Below are 17,978 nucleotides of genomic sequence, written 5' to 3'. Positions count from 1 at the left end.
TCGTTATTTCCACATATTTATTTATTTATTTTCTGGCTACCCAGGATATTCTCGTAGAACCATGTGGAGTGTCAAGTAGGATGAGTTTAACAAATTAGATCAGAGAATGGGGGAGGTGATGAAATAGACACCCAAAAGACAATGGTTGAGCTGGGATATAATCTGGCTCCCAGGCTTCACTTCTCCTTAGAAACCTCAAATTTTTACACACAGAAAGATAGCCTTGATTTTAAATCGGGGATACCAAGAGTTGGTGTCAGAGTTTGGTGAGTTGAGCAACCAATACCCATCTCTGGTCACTTTGCTTTTATTCATTTGTCTGGGTTTTGGAGTATGATTCTTGTGGAGAGGTTTCACTTGTAATTTGAAGTGCTTTAATGGACTGTAGCATCAGCAGCTGGCATTATAGGCAGTGAATGTAAAGTATATGAAGCTGTTGGCGCTTAAATAGAAAATGCAAAGGCTCAGGGTGCATATAGTACAAGTCAATATAGCATTCTATTGCCAGTAGATGTTAAAGGGAGCTAGGTGGTGCAGAGTGCTGACTTGCTGGTTTCTCTTGCTTTGCATTTCTGGAGGCCTGTATTAAAATCCCGCTCAGGTCTCAAGCACACTGAGTTTGGTGGTCTTTTAAAATCCAACACGCAGTCTGGTACAGTCTTTGCTTGATCTGAAGGGCAAGGAGGATCACATCAGGATTACATTGTTTGCAAGCTTTTATTGGACTTCCTTATTGTACTCCATATCTGTATGCACAGTAACTAGCCTTCCTCTAAGTTTTACTACCTCGGTTCTAGCTCCTCTCCTATTTCTTGGCCATTGTCAAGACAGATTGTTCAAGTTACGTAAATTACTTTAATCAGGCAATATGCCCCTTTACACCAGTTTAAGTAGGCTACAATAACTGCTATTTGTGTTTCCAAATCCTATATGCATTTTAGTTAAACATTGTTGTATAGTTATTGATCAATTTAAAGTTTGTTACAGTAAACTTTGTTATTTTTTATATAGGCCTGATTGAACAGTATATAACTATGCATGTGATATTGAAAGGAGATGAGGGTTATTTGCAGAAATAACTTGTCTATTGGCACATTATTTTTGTCTCAATGTGTATCTGCTTTTGCTCATTTTAAGGTCATGCATGCGTGAAATGTTTTAAATGCCTGTGCCGTCTTTAAACCGCTAGTTTAGCAGGATGAGATGTGATCATTATTAACAAAAATCAATAAATGATGGTGTAGGGCAAGTTGGCCTCTGTAGGATTTAATGCACATGGAAATAAGAATGTGGCAATAGACAAGATCACACCTGCAAACAGACCCACTGGTAGTGCCATTAAAGGTGAATTAGTAAATATTTCATTTCTGACCATCACTTGTAGGCAAAATTCCCATCTTTCAGACCCTTGATTTCAAATTGTTTTTGGTTCCAATAATGTTTGTGATTGGGAGATTCAGGTATGAATGTATGTCTGGCAGTAACCTAAAGTCCGATAGACAGCCCAGCATGGTGCTGAATGGAGCTGGTATCTCGGCTCCTGCGGCATTGTCATGGGACAATGGGGGTGTCAATCAATCAATCAATCTTTATTTTATATAGCACCTTTCATAGTGGAACCCCACCACAAAGCGCTTACAAGATGCAATAAATACAAGAAAATCAGCTCTGTTCTCTTCATGTATCCTCCATCTCAATACTAATAGAGGTGTATAGAGTAACAAAACTGAGAGACAGGTACTGTTTACCTTTGTTTACTGATATGATGGTTTTTTTTCTTTTTAATGGATACACTGAAAAGATCACTTTAATCAGAGGCTAGATCAACTCACAGATAAATGCATTAGAAAAATGTAAAGTCACATTCAGAAATAACACTTGAGTGTTAATGATCCTTTTAGATGCGCTTTCTCGATTGGAAACACTTTGCACACTTACTGTAAGTGAGCCCTGTAACACTAAGGTGTTGTCTGAATATATAGCGGTTAGGTTTTTATTCCTCTAAAGACAGATCTATCAGAGGAGAATTTGGGCTAAAAGTGCAGATGAAAAATAGGGAAGCTGTTTCACCTTTACTGGAACTCTGATTGGGTGTATTTGCCACATTCATATTTTTCCATCTGTATCAAAACCCATGTAGACAAACTTGTACCATTTTGGTGTTTTTTTTCCTATTTTGATCTGTTTTTCTAATGTGAGTGCCAAATTTAAACTTTGAATATCTGTCTCTCATAATGTGAAACAACTTACTGAAGACTGGAGCTGTTTAAATATGCCGTTAATAAGGTCACCTACAAGGTGTTTCTTCGTAAATCGTCAGAAATAGTTGCCTGAAAGATGCCTTGTGTTTCATGGATTTAACATGAGTTTATAGAAAAGACAATGGCTGCTAAATTCTCATTACAAAACAAAAATAACACCAAGCTTGCCCTTATGGCCTGCTATCACTGAAATGTAGTGAAGGAATATTTTCAGCATTCCATTCAGTCACCAAAAGAATGGAATGTTTTATTCCCAAACTTTGACAATTCCTCAGATGCAAACAATAACGTCTTTCTTTAAATGTCCACTTACAACTGAAGACAATACTTTGGCGGTCTTGAAAGCTAGTGTTTGTTAGCCATTAATCTAATACATCATGGTGGAATGTTTTTGATGCCACACTATGTCCCTAATTTTCAATATCCATGTCGTTTTTATTTTATATATACTGCAAGTACTTTTAAAACAATAAAATTGGACCAATATTGAAGAAAACATAAATACCAAATTATTAGAATTGGTAATGGCTTATTTTTCAAACAATAATTATTTAATCCGTTTTTAAATCTGGAATAAATACAATTCAGATACATACATTTAATAAATAATTTATAGAGAGAGAGAGAGAGAGAGAGAGAGAGAGAGAGAGAGAGAGAGAGAGAGAGAGAGAGAGAGAGAGAATTATTTATTTATTCCAGAAAGATACTGTCCAGGTGGATGAGATTTTTATCATAATTTAATTATGCACGCTTTCTTGTCCGGTGCTTTTTACCCAATCTGGATCACACATTATATACCTGTATATAACATATATTTGAATGCTATTGCAGTACACAGCAGGAATTTAAATTGGCCTCTTCCCACAAATTCTCAGTATTGCCTATTAATAGACAAGCTTCCAACATAAGCACATGATGGCAGGAACGGGAACACATAATATCAAAATGATATTATGAAACGTGGCGTGTTAAATTGCCATTTGAGAAAGTTTGTTTATTTATTTATTTATTTATTTAATTTACGGGTTAAATCTGTGACACCGCAATAATCTCCTGCTGAAAATGTGACACTAGTCATCGATGAGCAGACGCAGTTTAAAGTAATTACATCGGATTTGCGTTTTTATCACTTGAATTTGCATTTTTTTTTTTTTTAATTTATCAGTTTCGCTGGGCGTAAAAATCTGTCTTTTTAGTCACAAAAATATATATAGTACATAGTATATGATCCCTGATGATCAAAATAAGTAGGCAGAAAAACTCCAAGAAATAATGTTTAACAGTCTGTATTAAGAGACTTCATCGTAACGTTCAAACTTTTATTTCCAGTTATTTACCAATTTCATTACAATCGCTTTTATTGTAACAATTTCCTATAAAATAGAGAGACGTTTGTCTAATCTGTCGAAGTTTGCCTGTAAGTGACAGTTTAGTAAACGAACCCCAGACGGAATAAATGGATCTCATTACGATACCTACTTAGCCAATCACCGCTGCTGGTGCGCGGTGTTTGTGGGACTTAACCTTACTGCCAGGATGGCGCTCCAATCATATTCGTGATTAAGTTCTGTATTCGCGATGAACTATACTTCAACCATTAGCTGAATACTGGGGCGGGGTTTATGACGATAGACACACGTAATGACCAATTACAATGTAGAATAGGTGGGGAAATTGCAAACAATGTTGTCTGGTTTCCGCTCACACTCCGTCCAGTTCGATCGGCAGAGGGAGCGGAGAAAGGAACGTCGAGAGCCCGAAGGCAGCAGCCCCACCACCGCCGGCCCAGGTTACCATCCAGCACCGGGAAAACACGCTAACAGCCGCCGCCGGCATAAGTTTAGGTTACCATCCAGAAACCATCATGAGCAGCGAGGCCGAGACGCAGCAGCAGCAGCAGCAGCAGCAGCAGCAGCAGGCGCCGCCGCCGCCACAGCAGGCCGCCGAAGCGGAGAGCCCATCCGGCCCGGCAGCGGCAGCGGCAGCTCCCGCGGGGGATAAGAAGGTCATCGGTAAGTAGCTGGGATAAGGCTTTCTTGATCCGACAGAAAGCTATTCTGTGAATTCCCATAATAACCCCCCCCCCCCCATCTCCCATGTTGGCATAGGAATGTGTTTTTTTTTTTTTCATTGATGCCCAGTTTGTTAACGTTTGATTTTCTTTGTGTAAAAAGTCGGTTGGGCAAACGGTATACCACGAGCTGCGTTTTGTATTTGAGTAAACAGTGTTCTAGTTCGGCCCGATTATCTTGGAAGTTTGGTTGCACATCTGTGACATTTTACCCGACATCGGTGAGCATGGGTTCCGAAGCGCCGCCGGGATGGGTGGGCTTGATTGGACCGGAAAAAGGGGGGAGGTTCTGGTGGGCCACGAGGGGGCTACTCGTGTGTATAGTAATGTTAGCGACTGGATAAGGAAGTGAGTGGGTTCAGTTCGGTTGTAACTGGGCCGATGAAGGGAGCGCAGGGCGTTTAGTGATGGGTGTCGGGGCTGAGTGGTCTTGTTTGCCTGGTTTATGCAGGCGGGGTGTTCAGTGAACTTGGACTTGAACTAGATCTTCATCTTAACCTTGTGGGGGTGGTATTTTAACCTAGACTCTTGTAATGGTATGCACTGAATCCACCGAGACAGACTCTGCAGTGCACTGTACCGACCTGAAGACCCCTTTGTTCAGTATTGTACAGTAGTAATAAATTGATAAAACGTATCGCCTGTTGCCTAAATGCCCATTAGTTACACAGATGCTCCTTTTGTTAACAAAGGATGTCTAAGTTTCAAGAGTACTGTTAATGTAAATCATCTCACCGGTACCAATCGTCCCGGTTTTAGTAGAGTGACTTTAGCAGGAACTTGGTGGTTCTATTTCCAAAATGTCCGCCGTAGTGTTTGGTTAAGATAGCGTCCCTTTTGTCTAGAAAAACTAGTTTTACGGAGTCGCCCCCTCCATAAAATCGTTTGGAAATCCGATAAACAGAATGCCTGTGATATCTGGCGACTATTTAAAAGCCTTTCACCTCGGTCTTGTTTTGTGTGTGTTTGTACATTTGGCGCGGATTCTGGGCCGGGTCTGCGCTAGATGCATTGGCTTGGTTCCAGCCTCATGGTAGTTCACAGAAACGAGTTATTTAAATGCGTGTTCCGAATGAAATGCCGCATTTCTTGGCATTCAGCTTGTGTGTTTTTATATAAAACAGCTGCGTTCTGGTAGTTTTATTGTAGTGTTAGTAGTTTATTTATCCTAAAATGTTTGAGTAATTGTGTATAATAACAAAAAAAAAAACTACGGAGTTTATATTTTCAACCACGTGTAAACTCGGCACTTCCTTCATCCATAAACTGGTAAAGGTCAGGTTTGTTCCGGGAAGAATGTACAATTGGTTTGACACGACGTTAATGTTTTTTCAGTAATGTGCCGTATTATAAGTGCGGTAGTCGTGTCATTGAAATACATATCCGAGTTAAATTCCGTATAATCTCGTTTAGCTTGAGAGCCAATATAAAATACTTTGAGGCAGTGGTGAGGCATGTGTTTTCAATATAGGCCCGTGGGGTAGTTCCACTTGCTCTATCGCGCTGACAGCTAAGCTTTACATCATTGTCTATTAAAAGCACCCCATTTCCCGGTTAATTATAGTATCCAGATATTTCAAGCGGCCATGTTGCTTGCCTATTGGAGCTTCTGTTTCAAAGTTGTTGGCTGGATGTATTACAGTAGTTGTTGTATCTAAATGACTTTTTTTCCCTTGTAGTTTTTGCATGGCATGCACGATCTGGGTAATATTCCCATGTCTACCGTTGATGGAGAATTCCAAGACTACCGTCTATATGCATTTTGTCATTGGTTTGATTTATTTTCTTTTACAGCAACAAAAGTCCTGGGAACAGTGAAGTGGTTTAACGTAAGAAATGGCTACGGTTTCATCAACAGGTTTGTTAGACTCAGTACTTGCACCCTAAATTGTTTGACATTACACCATGTGCATAGGATAAATTAAGTTCTGTTAAGTGTACTGAATTACATACTAGCAAATGTACTAAATTCACTCCACATCTTCTCTTGCTTTTGAGTTAATACTATTAAAGCCAATAACATTGTTTGACCCCATTAAGAATATTGGCTATCCATTTTAGGCTTGCACTAATTCTGTGGTTTTTAAAACTGCTACTATGGGTCTTTATAATCCAATAGTCCATTTCTTGAAGGAGTGCAAATATCACTTGTCTCCATTTTCTCTGCTTCTGATTTTGTACTTCACTTTGGAACTTTTGGTTGTATTGCACAATTAACCCAATGGTCTTGCTGTGATCAGATCATGTAATCTGTGGTCCCTTGAGGCAGTTAATGGCCTTGTTTGAAATATTTGTATATTTTGAATAGATGTAGACCTCCCACCCCCCAAAACAAAAACTAAATATTCTCCACACAATTATTTAACTTGTGTAATTAGTACCGTTCCCCTCAAAAGTATATACACTAACGGTTTAATATTTGTTTTTTTAGGGATGACACAAAAGATGATGTCTTTGTACACCAGGTTAGTATAGATGCAAATATCTTACCTACACAAGTGCGGTCCGCTTGTGTATCGTTTACTGCACATAAAATGGAATGTGGGATTGGGGGTGGGGTCTAGTTTAGGGAATTAGTAGTTGGGGTTAATTTTACCAGAAAATTGCCAATTTAATTTTAAACATTCAGATTTCTTACACTTCTCAATGTTGGATATACCCACAACGTAGCAAGGTATGAGCTGGATGTTTTGAATGCAATCTCATGTAGTTTTGTCTATGGCCGTATAACAGTTGATTGTTCATGTTGCATGCTGATGGTGGGTGATTTGGGAGGGATGCTCTGTTCACATTTCAATTGCTTGTTTTCCAGACTGCCATTAAGAAAAACAACCCAAGGAAATATCTGCGCAGTGTTGGAGACGGGGAGACGGTAGAGTTTGATGTTGTAGAAGGAGAGAAGGTAACTTGTGCTTTTTCAAAAAAAAAAAAAATATATATATATATATATATTATATATATATATATATATATATATATATATATATATATATATATATATATATATATATATATATATATATATATATATATATATAATATATATATAAATTTTTTTTAAACCACAAGCAGTAAAGGCTGCTACCCACCAGATGTGGTGCGGCAAGCTGGCAGTTTTCAAACCTGTTGCGTCGCTTCAGGTGTGTGGTCATGTGGCTGCAAAACCAAACAAAAAAATTGCATTGCATCTGGTGTGTGGAGACCTTTTAGACTTGTATAGAGTAATGAAATGGATTTTGTGTACTGTCATGCAGTGATATGTGTCACACTCTATTTTTACTTCCCAGGGATTATAATAAAATAACATTATGGGATAGATTTAATGTGCTTGAAGAATCTACAAGTAAAAGTTTGTTTTATAAGTGAAGGTCCAGACCACTTTTCTAGTTCTCATTTGGACCACTTTGGTTTTTTTAAAGCTTTAGTAAATTGGGCGATTAGGCACACTACTGTCCTGAAAAATGGTTTTAAAACTTAACTTTCCTCCCTGATTCTTTGTACCAAGCTAAATGAATTCAGTTATTGCTGCCTTTCATTGTTACACAGTCCTTCTAAGACTAATCCCAGGACTGGTTGCTCTTTGGACTCTCCAGGGCCACAGTGTCCACTTGGTGCTGTGGTGCCCCAAATTGGACACAGTAGTCCAAGTGTAATCTCTCCAGTACATTGTATAGCCTCATCATAATCTCCTCTACACTTATGGCAGTATAGCAAAGAATTCTGTTTGCTTTTTTTCATCCCTGCACTGTGTGATTTGCTGACAGAGGTGAATCTGTTATACCACAGTCTTTCTCCTGTTCTTCCTGTTCTAGTTCTATCCCCTCTGTTTGGTATCTGGATTGTACGTTTTTGTCACCGGCATGTAACATTTTACATTTGTTGATACTGATTTTAATTTGCCACATTTCTGCCCTGTTCTTTATGCAGTCTAAAACTTCTGCTTTCCTATGTGACTGTAAATGCACCTGCCACTCACCCAAGCTCTGTCATCTGCAAATTTGACCAGTTTGTTGCTAATTTCCGGATATAGGTAGTTGGTGTAGATTAGAAACACGAGTGGTCGAAGGACAGAGCCCTGTAGCACCCCACTGAGCACGTTGCACCGGTTAGATTCCCCTTGTACAAGTACTCTCTGCTTTCTGTATTATGTAATATTCCCAGAGACATTTTATAAAACCTTGTCTCTCTCCTGCTTATGTACTAACTCATGTTGAACAAATCATTATCAACAAAAATGATAGATAATTGATTACTCTCTTGAACCCTTAGCTACAAGATCATGTAATACAATAATTCAAACGCTGTATCTGGGTTAGTAGTTAACCAGATAATGTCTTTTTTTTCCTTCATCAGGGTGCAGAAGCAGCCAACGTTACTGGTCCAGGGGGAGTTCCAGTTCAGGGAAGCAAATACGCAGCAGACCGCAATCGTTACAGGCGCTACCCTCGTCGCAGGGGCCCCCCGCCCGATTACCCACAGAACTACCAGAGTGACGGTGAGGGCGAGGGAAGTGAGAAGCGAGAGGGCCAGGGCCAGGAGAGTGTGCCAGAGGGGGAGATCCAGCCCCAGCAGCGCCGCCCTCCCTTCCCCAAGAGACGCTATCCACCCTACTATGTCCAGAGGCGCTATGGACGCCGTCCACCGTACACCAACACCTCACCCCGTGGGGAAAGCACAGAGGTAAGCCTGGATATACGTGTTTCAAACTCTTTGAATCAGTTACAGTGTGCCACTTATATCGATTTCAATTGAGGTTTAAACTTCAAAACGAGTCTTAAAGGCCGGTCTGTGAGCTCGGTTGCAATGTACTAATTTAGTTCTAGGTGTCAAAAGGCCTTTTCAACTTAAAGGTTCCAGCGGTGTCTTAATTTAAGCCCATTTTGTGGTCTCTCTTAAACCATGTAGCAGCAGTTTTAACTGGACTTTCTACCATCTGAAGGGGCAGTATTAGATCTACAAATATCAGTGGTGGCTTCTCACAAAAAATCTTTGGTTATTCACACCTCAGATGCAGGTGAGGGGGTGGTGTCCAGGGTGCCCCCCCCCCCCCCCCCCCCCCAAGCGATAACATGGCTAAAGCATTTAATTGTTCGGTTGTCATACATTTAAAAAAAATAATATAAAGTGAGATGTTGAAATAAGAAATATATTAAACGCACTGAATGTACTCAAATTTTAAATGAATTTGTTTTAAATTAAGTTGTCCCAAAATCTAAATCAATCCCAAATTCAAATACCAAGAACAGGAAAAAATAAGACATTAAATTGAAGTCACAATTAAGGGGAAGAAAATTAAAAAACATTAACAGTGAAGTAGATTTATTTATTTTTTCCAGGAACCAGCAGATCATTGTTATATAGACCTAATAAGACTGATCAGCTACAAACAGTAAAAAAAAAAAAAAAAAAAAAGTGTAATTTAAACATCTAGAAAAAAGCCTGACACGGTTATCAACAAAATGAGAAGTATAAAATTGTACAAATATACTGTATGGTATGTTTAATAACAGATTACCCCAAATAGGCAGTAGTGGTTGGTAAATTACCAAATAATAAAAACAAAATTGCAGAACGCAGCAAGATATTACTGAGCTTAAGTTAGGTGTGCAGTTCTGGTCACCTCGCTATAAAAAAGATATTGCTGCTCTAGAAAGAGTGCAAAGAAGAGCGACCAGAATTATTCCGGGCTTAAAAGGCATGTCATATGCAGACAGGCTAAAAGAATTGAATCTGTTCAGTCTTGAACAAAGAAGACTACGTGGCGACCTAATTCAAGCATTCAAAATTCTAAAAGGTATTGACAGTGTGGACGCAAGGGACTTTTTCAGCCTGAAAAAAGAAACAAGGACCAGGGGTCACAAATGGAGTTTAGAAAAAGGGGCATTCAGAACAGAAAATAGGAGACACTTTTTTACACAGAGAATTGTGAGGGTCTGGAATCAACTCCCCAGTAATGTTGTTGAAGCTGACACCCTGGGATCCTTCAAGAAGCTGCTTGATGAGATTTTGGGATCAATAAGCTACTAACAACCAAACAGCAAGATGGGCCGAATGGCCTCCTCTCGTTTGTAAACTTTCTTATGTTCTTATGTTCTTAAAGCACTGTTGAAGAATAGCAGCCTCGGGAGAAAAAGGGACAGACGGCTGCAAAGTAAAAGCGTATTAGAACTGAAAAGAACAACTTTGAACAAATGAGTATTCGTAAACATTAATTTTAAAGTTAGAGAAAGAGAATTAGACTTTTCTAACTTTTTTTTTTTAAATTAAAATAAAAATAGCAAATTGTTTTAAACTTTAAACAGCTGAAACATTTTCTGTCTTTCTGCAAAGTAACACACCATGCAAGACCTGAGAAGAGACAAAGTCATGCTGCTCATATTTATAGCCTTTGTCCTTGCACGTGCACGCTGATCACCGTGCTCTCTAACCGGCTGCACTACATCAAGACATTAAGCCAATCATAGCCAGTCCTGGCTGGCTGCTACTGCGCATGTGCACGCCGGATATTGGTGCTTGCATTTCTGAGAAAGCACAGCCATTATTCGGATGGGATGAACAGCATTGTTGATGTGCCACTGTCACATGAGAGGGGGAAATGAAACGCACATCACTCAGAAAGGAAGCACAATTCATTAATAAGAGACTGGGGGTTCAGTGAGCAAGCGAACACTGCTAACCAGCCGCCCCTGACAAATATATTACAACTTCATGTATAAAACAGATCCATTTGCTGTTTTTATATTATTGAAAAAATTAAGTTTAACAAATTGTTCATGTAAATAACTAAGTGCTTTTGTGAACAATAGGTACTGTGCTTGCTGCACCTTAATTTTAATTTTAGATTTTTTATATTGGTGCAAAATGTGATTTTCGTGAAAAGGGGTTATAAAGTTTCTACCCAAATTCTTATTTGTTTATTTAAAACGGTATGCAAAATTCTGTAGGGACAGGTATAGCTAAATGGTGTTGGACTAGTGTAATTAAGTTTGCTGATTTTTGGTTTTAACAATTACAAAAAAAATTAATTGGTGTATAGCCAAACACTGCAAAAAAACTTGACAATGGTTGCTCAGTTTGCATTGACCACCAAAACTCCAATAGCTAAAAATAAGGACTGAAAAATCTAATAAATAGTAAAGTAGCAGCCCTAGAAATGCAATGCAATAAATGAAATACTAAGAATGAAAGTTAAACAGGATTTCATCATAGGTACCGTATAATTCTGTTTCCTATCTAGTCTATGGGGTGTCCATTGTTAGATTATTGAAGCCCGTATAGAAATCCCAGGAACTCTTTCAGAACATACACTAACAACCAATTCCAAATTGGATACAGTTTGTCAAAAGTTAGCATTCCACCAGGAACATTTGTTTGGTGCTGTAGTTCACTGCTAGTTTCCAGACATTGCTGGTAAACTTTGTAGACACGTACAGTATAGTAATTTAAATGCTGTATTAAATTATTTTGGGTTTCATATAGGCATATTCAGTATTACAAGATACCTCCTACTTGCTGTGTTGATGAATTCGCCAGGAATTCATGATTCATTTGTGGCATTTGTTTTTTAAATAGAGCTGGTTTAAAACGTGTATAAAATAAACTAGATGGGTCTTACTGAACCATTTCATTTGGTTTAGGTGCTTGGTACTTTGTTGTAGGGTTTAATTTAGACCAATTTTAATGGTTTAAACAGGAGTTGAACCAAATCTGGATTTAGTACCAAGATACTAAGGAAGTGGTACGTTGCAATTGACCCTTTGGTGTTTGCATGCTTTTATGTAGCAGGATGCTAATGTGAGGTGTCAGCTGCATACAGATATCCACCTCTTATAATTCAGCTTATCAGGTAATTTATGTAGCACAAGGTGTGCTACAATTGATCATTTAAGTGTACTCCCTTTTTTTTTCTGGCTCTAGTTTAGAATCCACGTGTCATGCTATTAATACGATGGCACCGTACTCTTCCATGAATTTCAGATTGGTTGTACTGTAGGTAGTAATGAGCCATATCTCCTGGAAACCACAAAGGGTTTTTCTAAGTTCTATCATTTTAAAATTAACATTTTGTATTGCAGGGAGGTGAAGGAGAAGAGAACCAAGGTGCTGTTGACCAGGGTGCTAAACCAATGAGGCAGAATTACTACAGAGGCTACCGACCAAGGTTCAGACCAAGGTTTGCATGTTGTGTTCACAGAGTTAGAGCTGCAACAACGAGTTAATGGTAGGGGTTGTCGATGTGCAAAAAGACCAAGCTGCTTGAGTTACTGTATTCAGTCACTTGGTAAACAAATAGGATGTTTCTATCCTTGCCACCTTTGTATTCTGATTGTAAAGTGTTAGCTGAACGGTCGACAAGTGAAATAGACTCGTTGTTGCAGCACTACACTGAATTGCAACTGCTTTTTTAAAAATATTTTTACATTTTATAATGTCCTGCTTGGGTTTCTGTATTTCCTGTTTATGGAGAAGTTCTTTTGACTGCTTACTAACCCTAAGTGACAGTGGTAATAGGTGTCTGATCCTTCACTGTTTGTATCTGAGGAGTTATGCCTGATTGCAAAGGAGGGTCTGACCTTTAATGTTGTTCAAATCCAACTCTAATCTCAAATTGGGTTAGTGGTGTAAACCTAGCCCCCAGTAAGTTAGTCCACATCATAAAACTGCTACACAATTTAGAGGGTTTGTTTAGTTGTAGCCATTGTCCCTTGAATACTATGAGCACTAAATTGAGTCACCTAAGAAATACAAATTTAAAAATACAGATGCATCGTTATTTAATACTTGTGTCTTGATATGTTTTCTGCTTCGACTCTTGTGTACGTAAGGGTATGTGCATTAGCACACTTAAGTCTGCAAGTTCAAAGCAACTAGAGGTCAATTTTAGATTTCCCCTCAAACAATTGACTAACTTGCTTCCTTTTGTCATTGTGGCTGTTCAGGGATTTGCTGTATGTCGGGTTTCATAAAACAAATGATCCGCTGACTACCGTCATGAGGTAGCTTTACAGAGAATTGAATACAACTAAAAATGCATAGTTAGGAAATGGGAACCCCATTTACTTTTGACAAGGATTTGTAGGTGTGGTCAGTTCTGAGTATAGATGTCCAGTTGCCATGTGGTCAGATATCATTGTTGCATTTCCTTCGAAACCAGCCCCCCCCCCCCCATTGACACCATTTAATAAGACAAAAAAAGGCTACCTGAGAGAATGTGTGGATTTTCCCCTTAATGTGAAAATGACCTCTGTGGTTGTCTGCAGGGGCCCCCCTCGTCCCAGACCACCCCGGGATGATGCCAATGAGGAGGACAAGGAGAACCAAGGTGACGGCTCCCAGGACCAGCAGCCACGCCAGCGCAGGTATCGCCGCAACTACAACTACCGCCGCAGACGCCCTCAGAGCGATAAACCTGAAGATGGCAAAGAGAACAAAGCAGCCGAACCAGCAGCTGAGAAAACGTCCGCTCCCCCGGCCGAGCAGGGAGGCGCTGAGTAAATACCGGCATACCACCTCCACCATCGTCCGGGTACGTAGCGGCGGGACTGAAGGGCTTCCATCCATTAACGTTTAATACATGAAACACGGCAGCTAATTGGTGTATCGAATGAAAACTGTCTTGCATATGTTACCTAGTCACCACTGAATTCGTTAATTTGATGGAGCCACATAATGAACCACTTTTGTGTGTAGAAAGGTTGATCTTGTCTCTATTGCCAGTGATTTGGAATCTGCTTTAGTAGCTTAGTGAGGCTGTTAAGGTTTGGTACCTGGCCACATCCAAAGCGTTATCTGCAAAAGCTGCTTGCTTTGCTGCAGAGGGCTCATGCCATTGTGTGCCAGTGTCAGAGAGGAAACCCAATTCCATAGAATACCCAATATTGGGTTTGTGTCCAGCTACTATTTTACAAAGTTTCATTGCAAACCCTGCTTAAATGTGCAGTTTTCATTGAGGGACTAATCTTGCATAAAAATAATAAAATGAGGTAATGCAGTGGGTTTGAAACAAACGTTAACATCACTAGGCAATTTCTATTGTTTGGTTCATTGACATGTTTGGTCAAGTGCTAAAGCTTTGTTTTGCACTGCCATTGAACTACATGGAGTAACTGCAAAGACTTTTTTTAGTAATTAGCCCCAGTTTGGTTAGTGCAACACTTTACTGCAAGTTCATGGCTACAGACTAGTGTTTTTTGCTGTACTTGGGCCAAAAATTTACACCATTGCCATACATTTCAGTATCACATTTATATAGTGCAAATATTGAAATTTGGCTTGTAAATTATCAAGATATTTAAGCCTAGTTATGTAAGCACAATGTTGTATATATTTAACTTGTAGCAATAACTTCAGTGGCCATATTTCAGAAAGCTGTAATGAGCCAATTTTGTATTTCAGATTTATTTACTTCATGGGTAGGAACATGTACTGGACATGCTGTTCATAATCCACTGAAATATTTTGTGCATTTCCATGTTTACAAACAATTCTATCAATTTCCAATCTCTTGCATGGTTTTAAAATTGAACACATTTCTGAAATGAGAAGCTAAGGATATTGAGAATTATCAAACTAGAATATTTTGAGTAAAAGCAAGTGTATAAGTAATGCTTTTCTAATAAAGGATTGTTTTTGCTTTTACCATTCTAAGATAGACCATGATGCATAATTTTATAGCTGTTGAACTTTGAAAGTGTTATGCTAATTACTACTTACTAATTTCTTTTTTTTTTTTTTTTTGTAGTTTAGTCAACATGAAGAAACATCAAAGGAAATGAACAGAGCAATAAGAAACAGATTTGACTTGACGATCTTGAAAGCTTTGCTACATGCAGTTGACCAGATACCAGTGATTGGCTGCAGAATCTATGCAGCCCAATTTTTTCATTACTTTTATCTGACAACTTAAAACACAACTTCTTTTGGAAACAGTTCAAGTTTTTTGTAAATCGGTCTTAAGTTTTTACACCAGTAGTTTTTAAAGTAATTTGATATCTGGTCAATTTGACATTTTTAAATTAAAGAATTAAATCTGAATTTATTTGTACAACCTGAATTTGAAAACAAAGGCAAGCGCAAATAAAAGTCAAACAAAGTTTCTAATCTCCTCCTGTGGTTTATTTCTTGGCTTAATGGTTGTTTTGGGATCTGGTTGAAAGTCCCAGCTGTTTTTAAAAATGCTTTGCGCTCAAAAAATCTCCACCTTCCTTGTAATGGGTTTCCTGGTGCACTGTAATTGGACTTTTGTTTTGGCCAGTAGCCATTCAAATTGTAAAACTTGGTGAGGTAACACATCCCATATAGGTGGCGATTTGGTTCCAGTTAAGATGGTTAGATTCTTAACATTAACCCTTTGCGGTCCATTTATTCAGCACCTGTCAGGTACAATTTATTTTCAGAATGCGCTGTTTATTTTACACACGCCGTTTTAATTTTTTTTTCTCCTCCCACCCCCCAAGTTAAACTGGTTTAAAGGGCATTGCAGTGCTAAGCGACATCAGTACTGCATTTCTAGCTAAGCCCCACCCCTTGTTCCCTGTATTTTTCACATACCTCTTTATAGACGTGCATACTGATAAATCCTCTCCTGATCACTCGTTTTATCACCAAACTCCTCAATAATGCGATCCAAGTCATTATTTTATTACTGTAACATGTCAAAAAGCTCTCCAAATGTCTAATATTCTTTGAGCGATGGATGCGGAAGCAGATACCTCCTTTGTTTGTCTGCTTGTCTGTGTGTGGCGCAGCTGCTAGGGCTATTGCTCATACGGACCCTTTTTTTCGATTTCATTCGGCTCCCGTTGGTCTCTCAGCCATTTGAATGGTTTTCTTGAACTTTTTCCGGAGAAAAACGACTAGAGACCTGTGCTTTACGTCTTTTCGATGATGTCGGACAGGGTCATTGGACTGGAAAGGGAAAATCGTAATGTCAGACCTGGTCTGACATTTAACCTCAAAGGGTTAACAAGAAGTGTTTCCACATACTGTGAGCAGGTCATTGTACCGATCCCTACCTATGCTCCCTTGCCCTCGTTAAGTCTCTGGTACCTTTCAGCTATGCTGAAACAAAAGGGATAAAGCACTAGAGCTTTGTTGGGTTACTAAACAGGATTATCTGGTTACTGTGTTTCCTCTTCTGGTTTATTACTTCTATTTGAAACCTAGTTTCATTGAGGGAATGAAGGCATAACTTTACCATAGAAGAAATTTTAATCTACGCTGGCCAAATGTCCTTTTGTTATGATGGAAGAGGATCAAGATCTACATGTTTATAAAAGCTCTGTTTTGTGAAGCGGCACCATACTTGTGGGTAATAAAACAACATGCAGGGCTGATTCTGGGTTTAACACTGTAAAATCAGACTAGGAAATCCAAGGCTTAACATCCAAGGTGTATTATTAAAAATAGGATCCTAAAGAATTGGTTATCATATCTCCATTCTCTCAAGTGCTGCCTAGGCTGCTATAACAACTAGCTCGCCATTAAATGCATTCTTCCCCATGTAAATTTATTTTTCTTCCATACAGTTCATATAAAGAGATTTCAAATATGTTTCCCATGGTAATACAGAAATAGTTACAACTGGATAGAAACATTAAGAATGAATTGAGGTCTTGACTACTGGTGGCACCCAAAGTGAAAAACAATGGAGCTGTGTATGTTACGTTGGCAATAAGAAAGACCTTAACTACAGTGGATGTTGACTTTAATTGGGCTTGTTCAAACAGGTTGTAAAGGTATAAGCTAAAATAAAAATCCTAAATGGTAGTATTTTTACTAAAAGCATAATCAAAGATGCACTGTTTTATGGGAGTCTTGTCTCCCCCCCCCCCCCCCCCCCCCCCCCCCCCCCCCCCCCCCATGATGCATTGTTAACCATGGATTGAAAACTTTTTTTTTTTTTTTTTTTTTTTGGTGCAACAGGCTGGCAACTCAAATATTAAAGTCAAAATAAATTGTCAAAGTAGCCTTGAAAAAGGTAATGAAACTAATGTTTGGGACTGTTCTCTAACAGACTTATTTATTGCAGGGTAAGGTTTGTATGTTCATGTGTCAACTGTCCTCAAACCTGGGATTGCTCAGGTAAGGTTATCAACCTTGGAAAGCTTTAGGCAGCAATACAGCCAGAAAGGGGAATCTTTTTGGTCACAGGGAATATGGTTCTGGGTGTTTGGATTTGGCACAGTCTCACTAAATCATTTTCTACTGGGAAATACTGTGCTGTACATAATTCTTGCCCTTGGCAGATTGTGTTTGCTGTAGTGTGATCCAAATGGCCCTCTCACTCAAAGCCAGCAGTTGTTCGAAAAGATCAGTGTGAAAAATGAAACCGAGGCAGGTTTTGACTGGTTTGTCTAGTGACAGCATATGTCTGGTGTTGATTACTCTCAACCTGTTTCTGTTCAAGAGTACTGCCATCTGGCTATGCAGAAATGCTATTTATAATCTCCACCGAGTAATTGTGTTAAATTGATTTACTCAGTGAGCAATGCTAAATTTCCAGTAAACAAACTGAAACCTAGTTTAAAGGACTGATTCGATATTAATGCTTGGTGCTAAAAGCATATTTAAAATCCTTTAGATGGAACGAATGTCGATCTCCTGTCCAATGGTGGGTGTTAAACTGGTTCACAGCACATCGCTCA

The 17,978-nt window shown here is 38.9% G+C and overlaps 1 protein-coding gene across 3 annotated transcripts; it reads left to right on the top strand.

The window, feature by feature from the left end:
• Positions 1 to 3,936: 3,936 nt before the first annotated feature.
• LOC121329196 (Y-box-binding protein 1-like) lies at positions 3,937 to 15,427 on the top strand. 3 transcript variants are annotated; one of them, XM_041274662.1, is made up of 8 exons: positions 3,937 to 4,273; positions 6,127 to 6,190; positions 6,764 to 6,797; positions 7,145 to 7,234; positions 8,686 to 9,012; positions 12,408 to 12,505; positions 13,593 to 13,858; positions 15,074 to 15,427. In XM_041274662.1, the coding sequence occupies exons 1-7, from the start codon at positions 4,126 to 4,128 to the stop codon at positions 13,825 to 13,827; spliced, it is 996 nt and encodes a 331-aa protein (XP_041130596.1). In that variant the 5' UTR covers positions 3,937 to 4,125; the 3' UTR covers positions 13,828 to 13,858; positions 15,074 to 15,427. The 3 variants fall into 3 exon arrangements, with proteins under 3 accessions (XP_041130596.1, XP_041130594.1, XP_041130595.1); XM_041274661.1 differs by having other exon boundaries at positions 3,965 to 4,273; positions 12,408 to 12,493; XM_041274660.1 differs by lacking the exon at positions 15,074 to 15,427 and having other exon boundaries at positions 3,964 to 4,273; positions 13,593 to 13,860.
• Positions 15,428 to 17,978: the final 2,551 nt, after the last annotated feature.

The sequence above is a fragment of the Polyodon spathula genome, chromosome 16, assembly GCF_017654505.1.
Source record: "Polyodon spathula isolate WHYD16114869_AA chromosome 16, ASM1765450v1, whole genome shotgun sequence".
NCBI lineage: Eukaryota > Metazoa > Chordata > Actinopteri > Acipenseriformes > Polyodontidae > Polyodon > Polyodon spathula.
Note: the sequence above shows the minus strand (reverse complement) of the source record. Positions and strands in the feature narration are given on the sequence as shown.

Coding starts and splice junctions, on each gene's coding strand:
- LOC121329196 (XM_041274662.1), top strand. CDS start 4,126: ATGAGCAGCGAGGCCGAGACGCAGCAGCAGCAGCAGCAGCAGCAGCAG. Junction 4,274..6,126: donor GGGGGATAAGAAGGTCATCG/GTAAGTAGCTGG, acceptor TTTCTTTTACAG/CAACAAAAGTCCTGGGAACA. Junction 7,235..8,685: donor ATGTTGTAGAAGGAGAGAAG/GTAACTTGTGCT, acceptor TTCCTTCATCAG/GGTGCAGAAGCAGCCAACGT.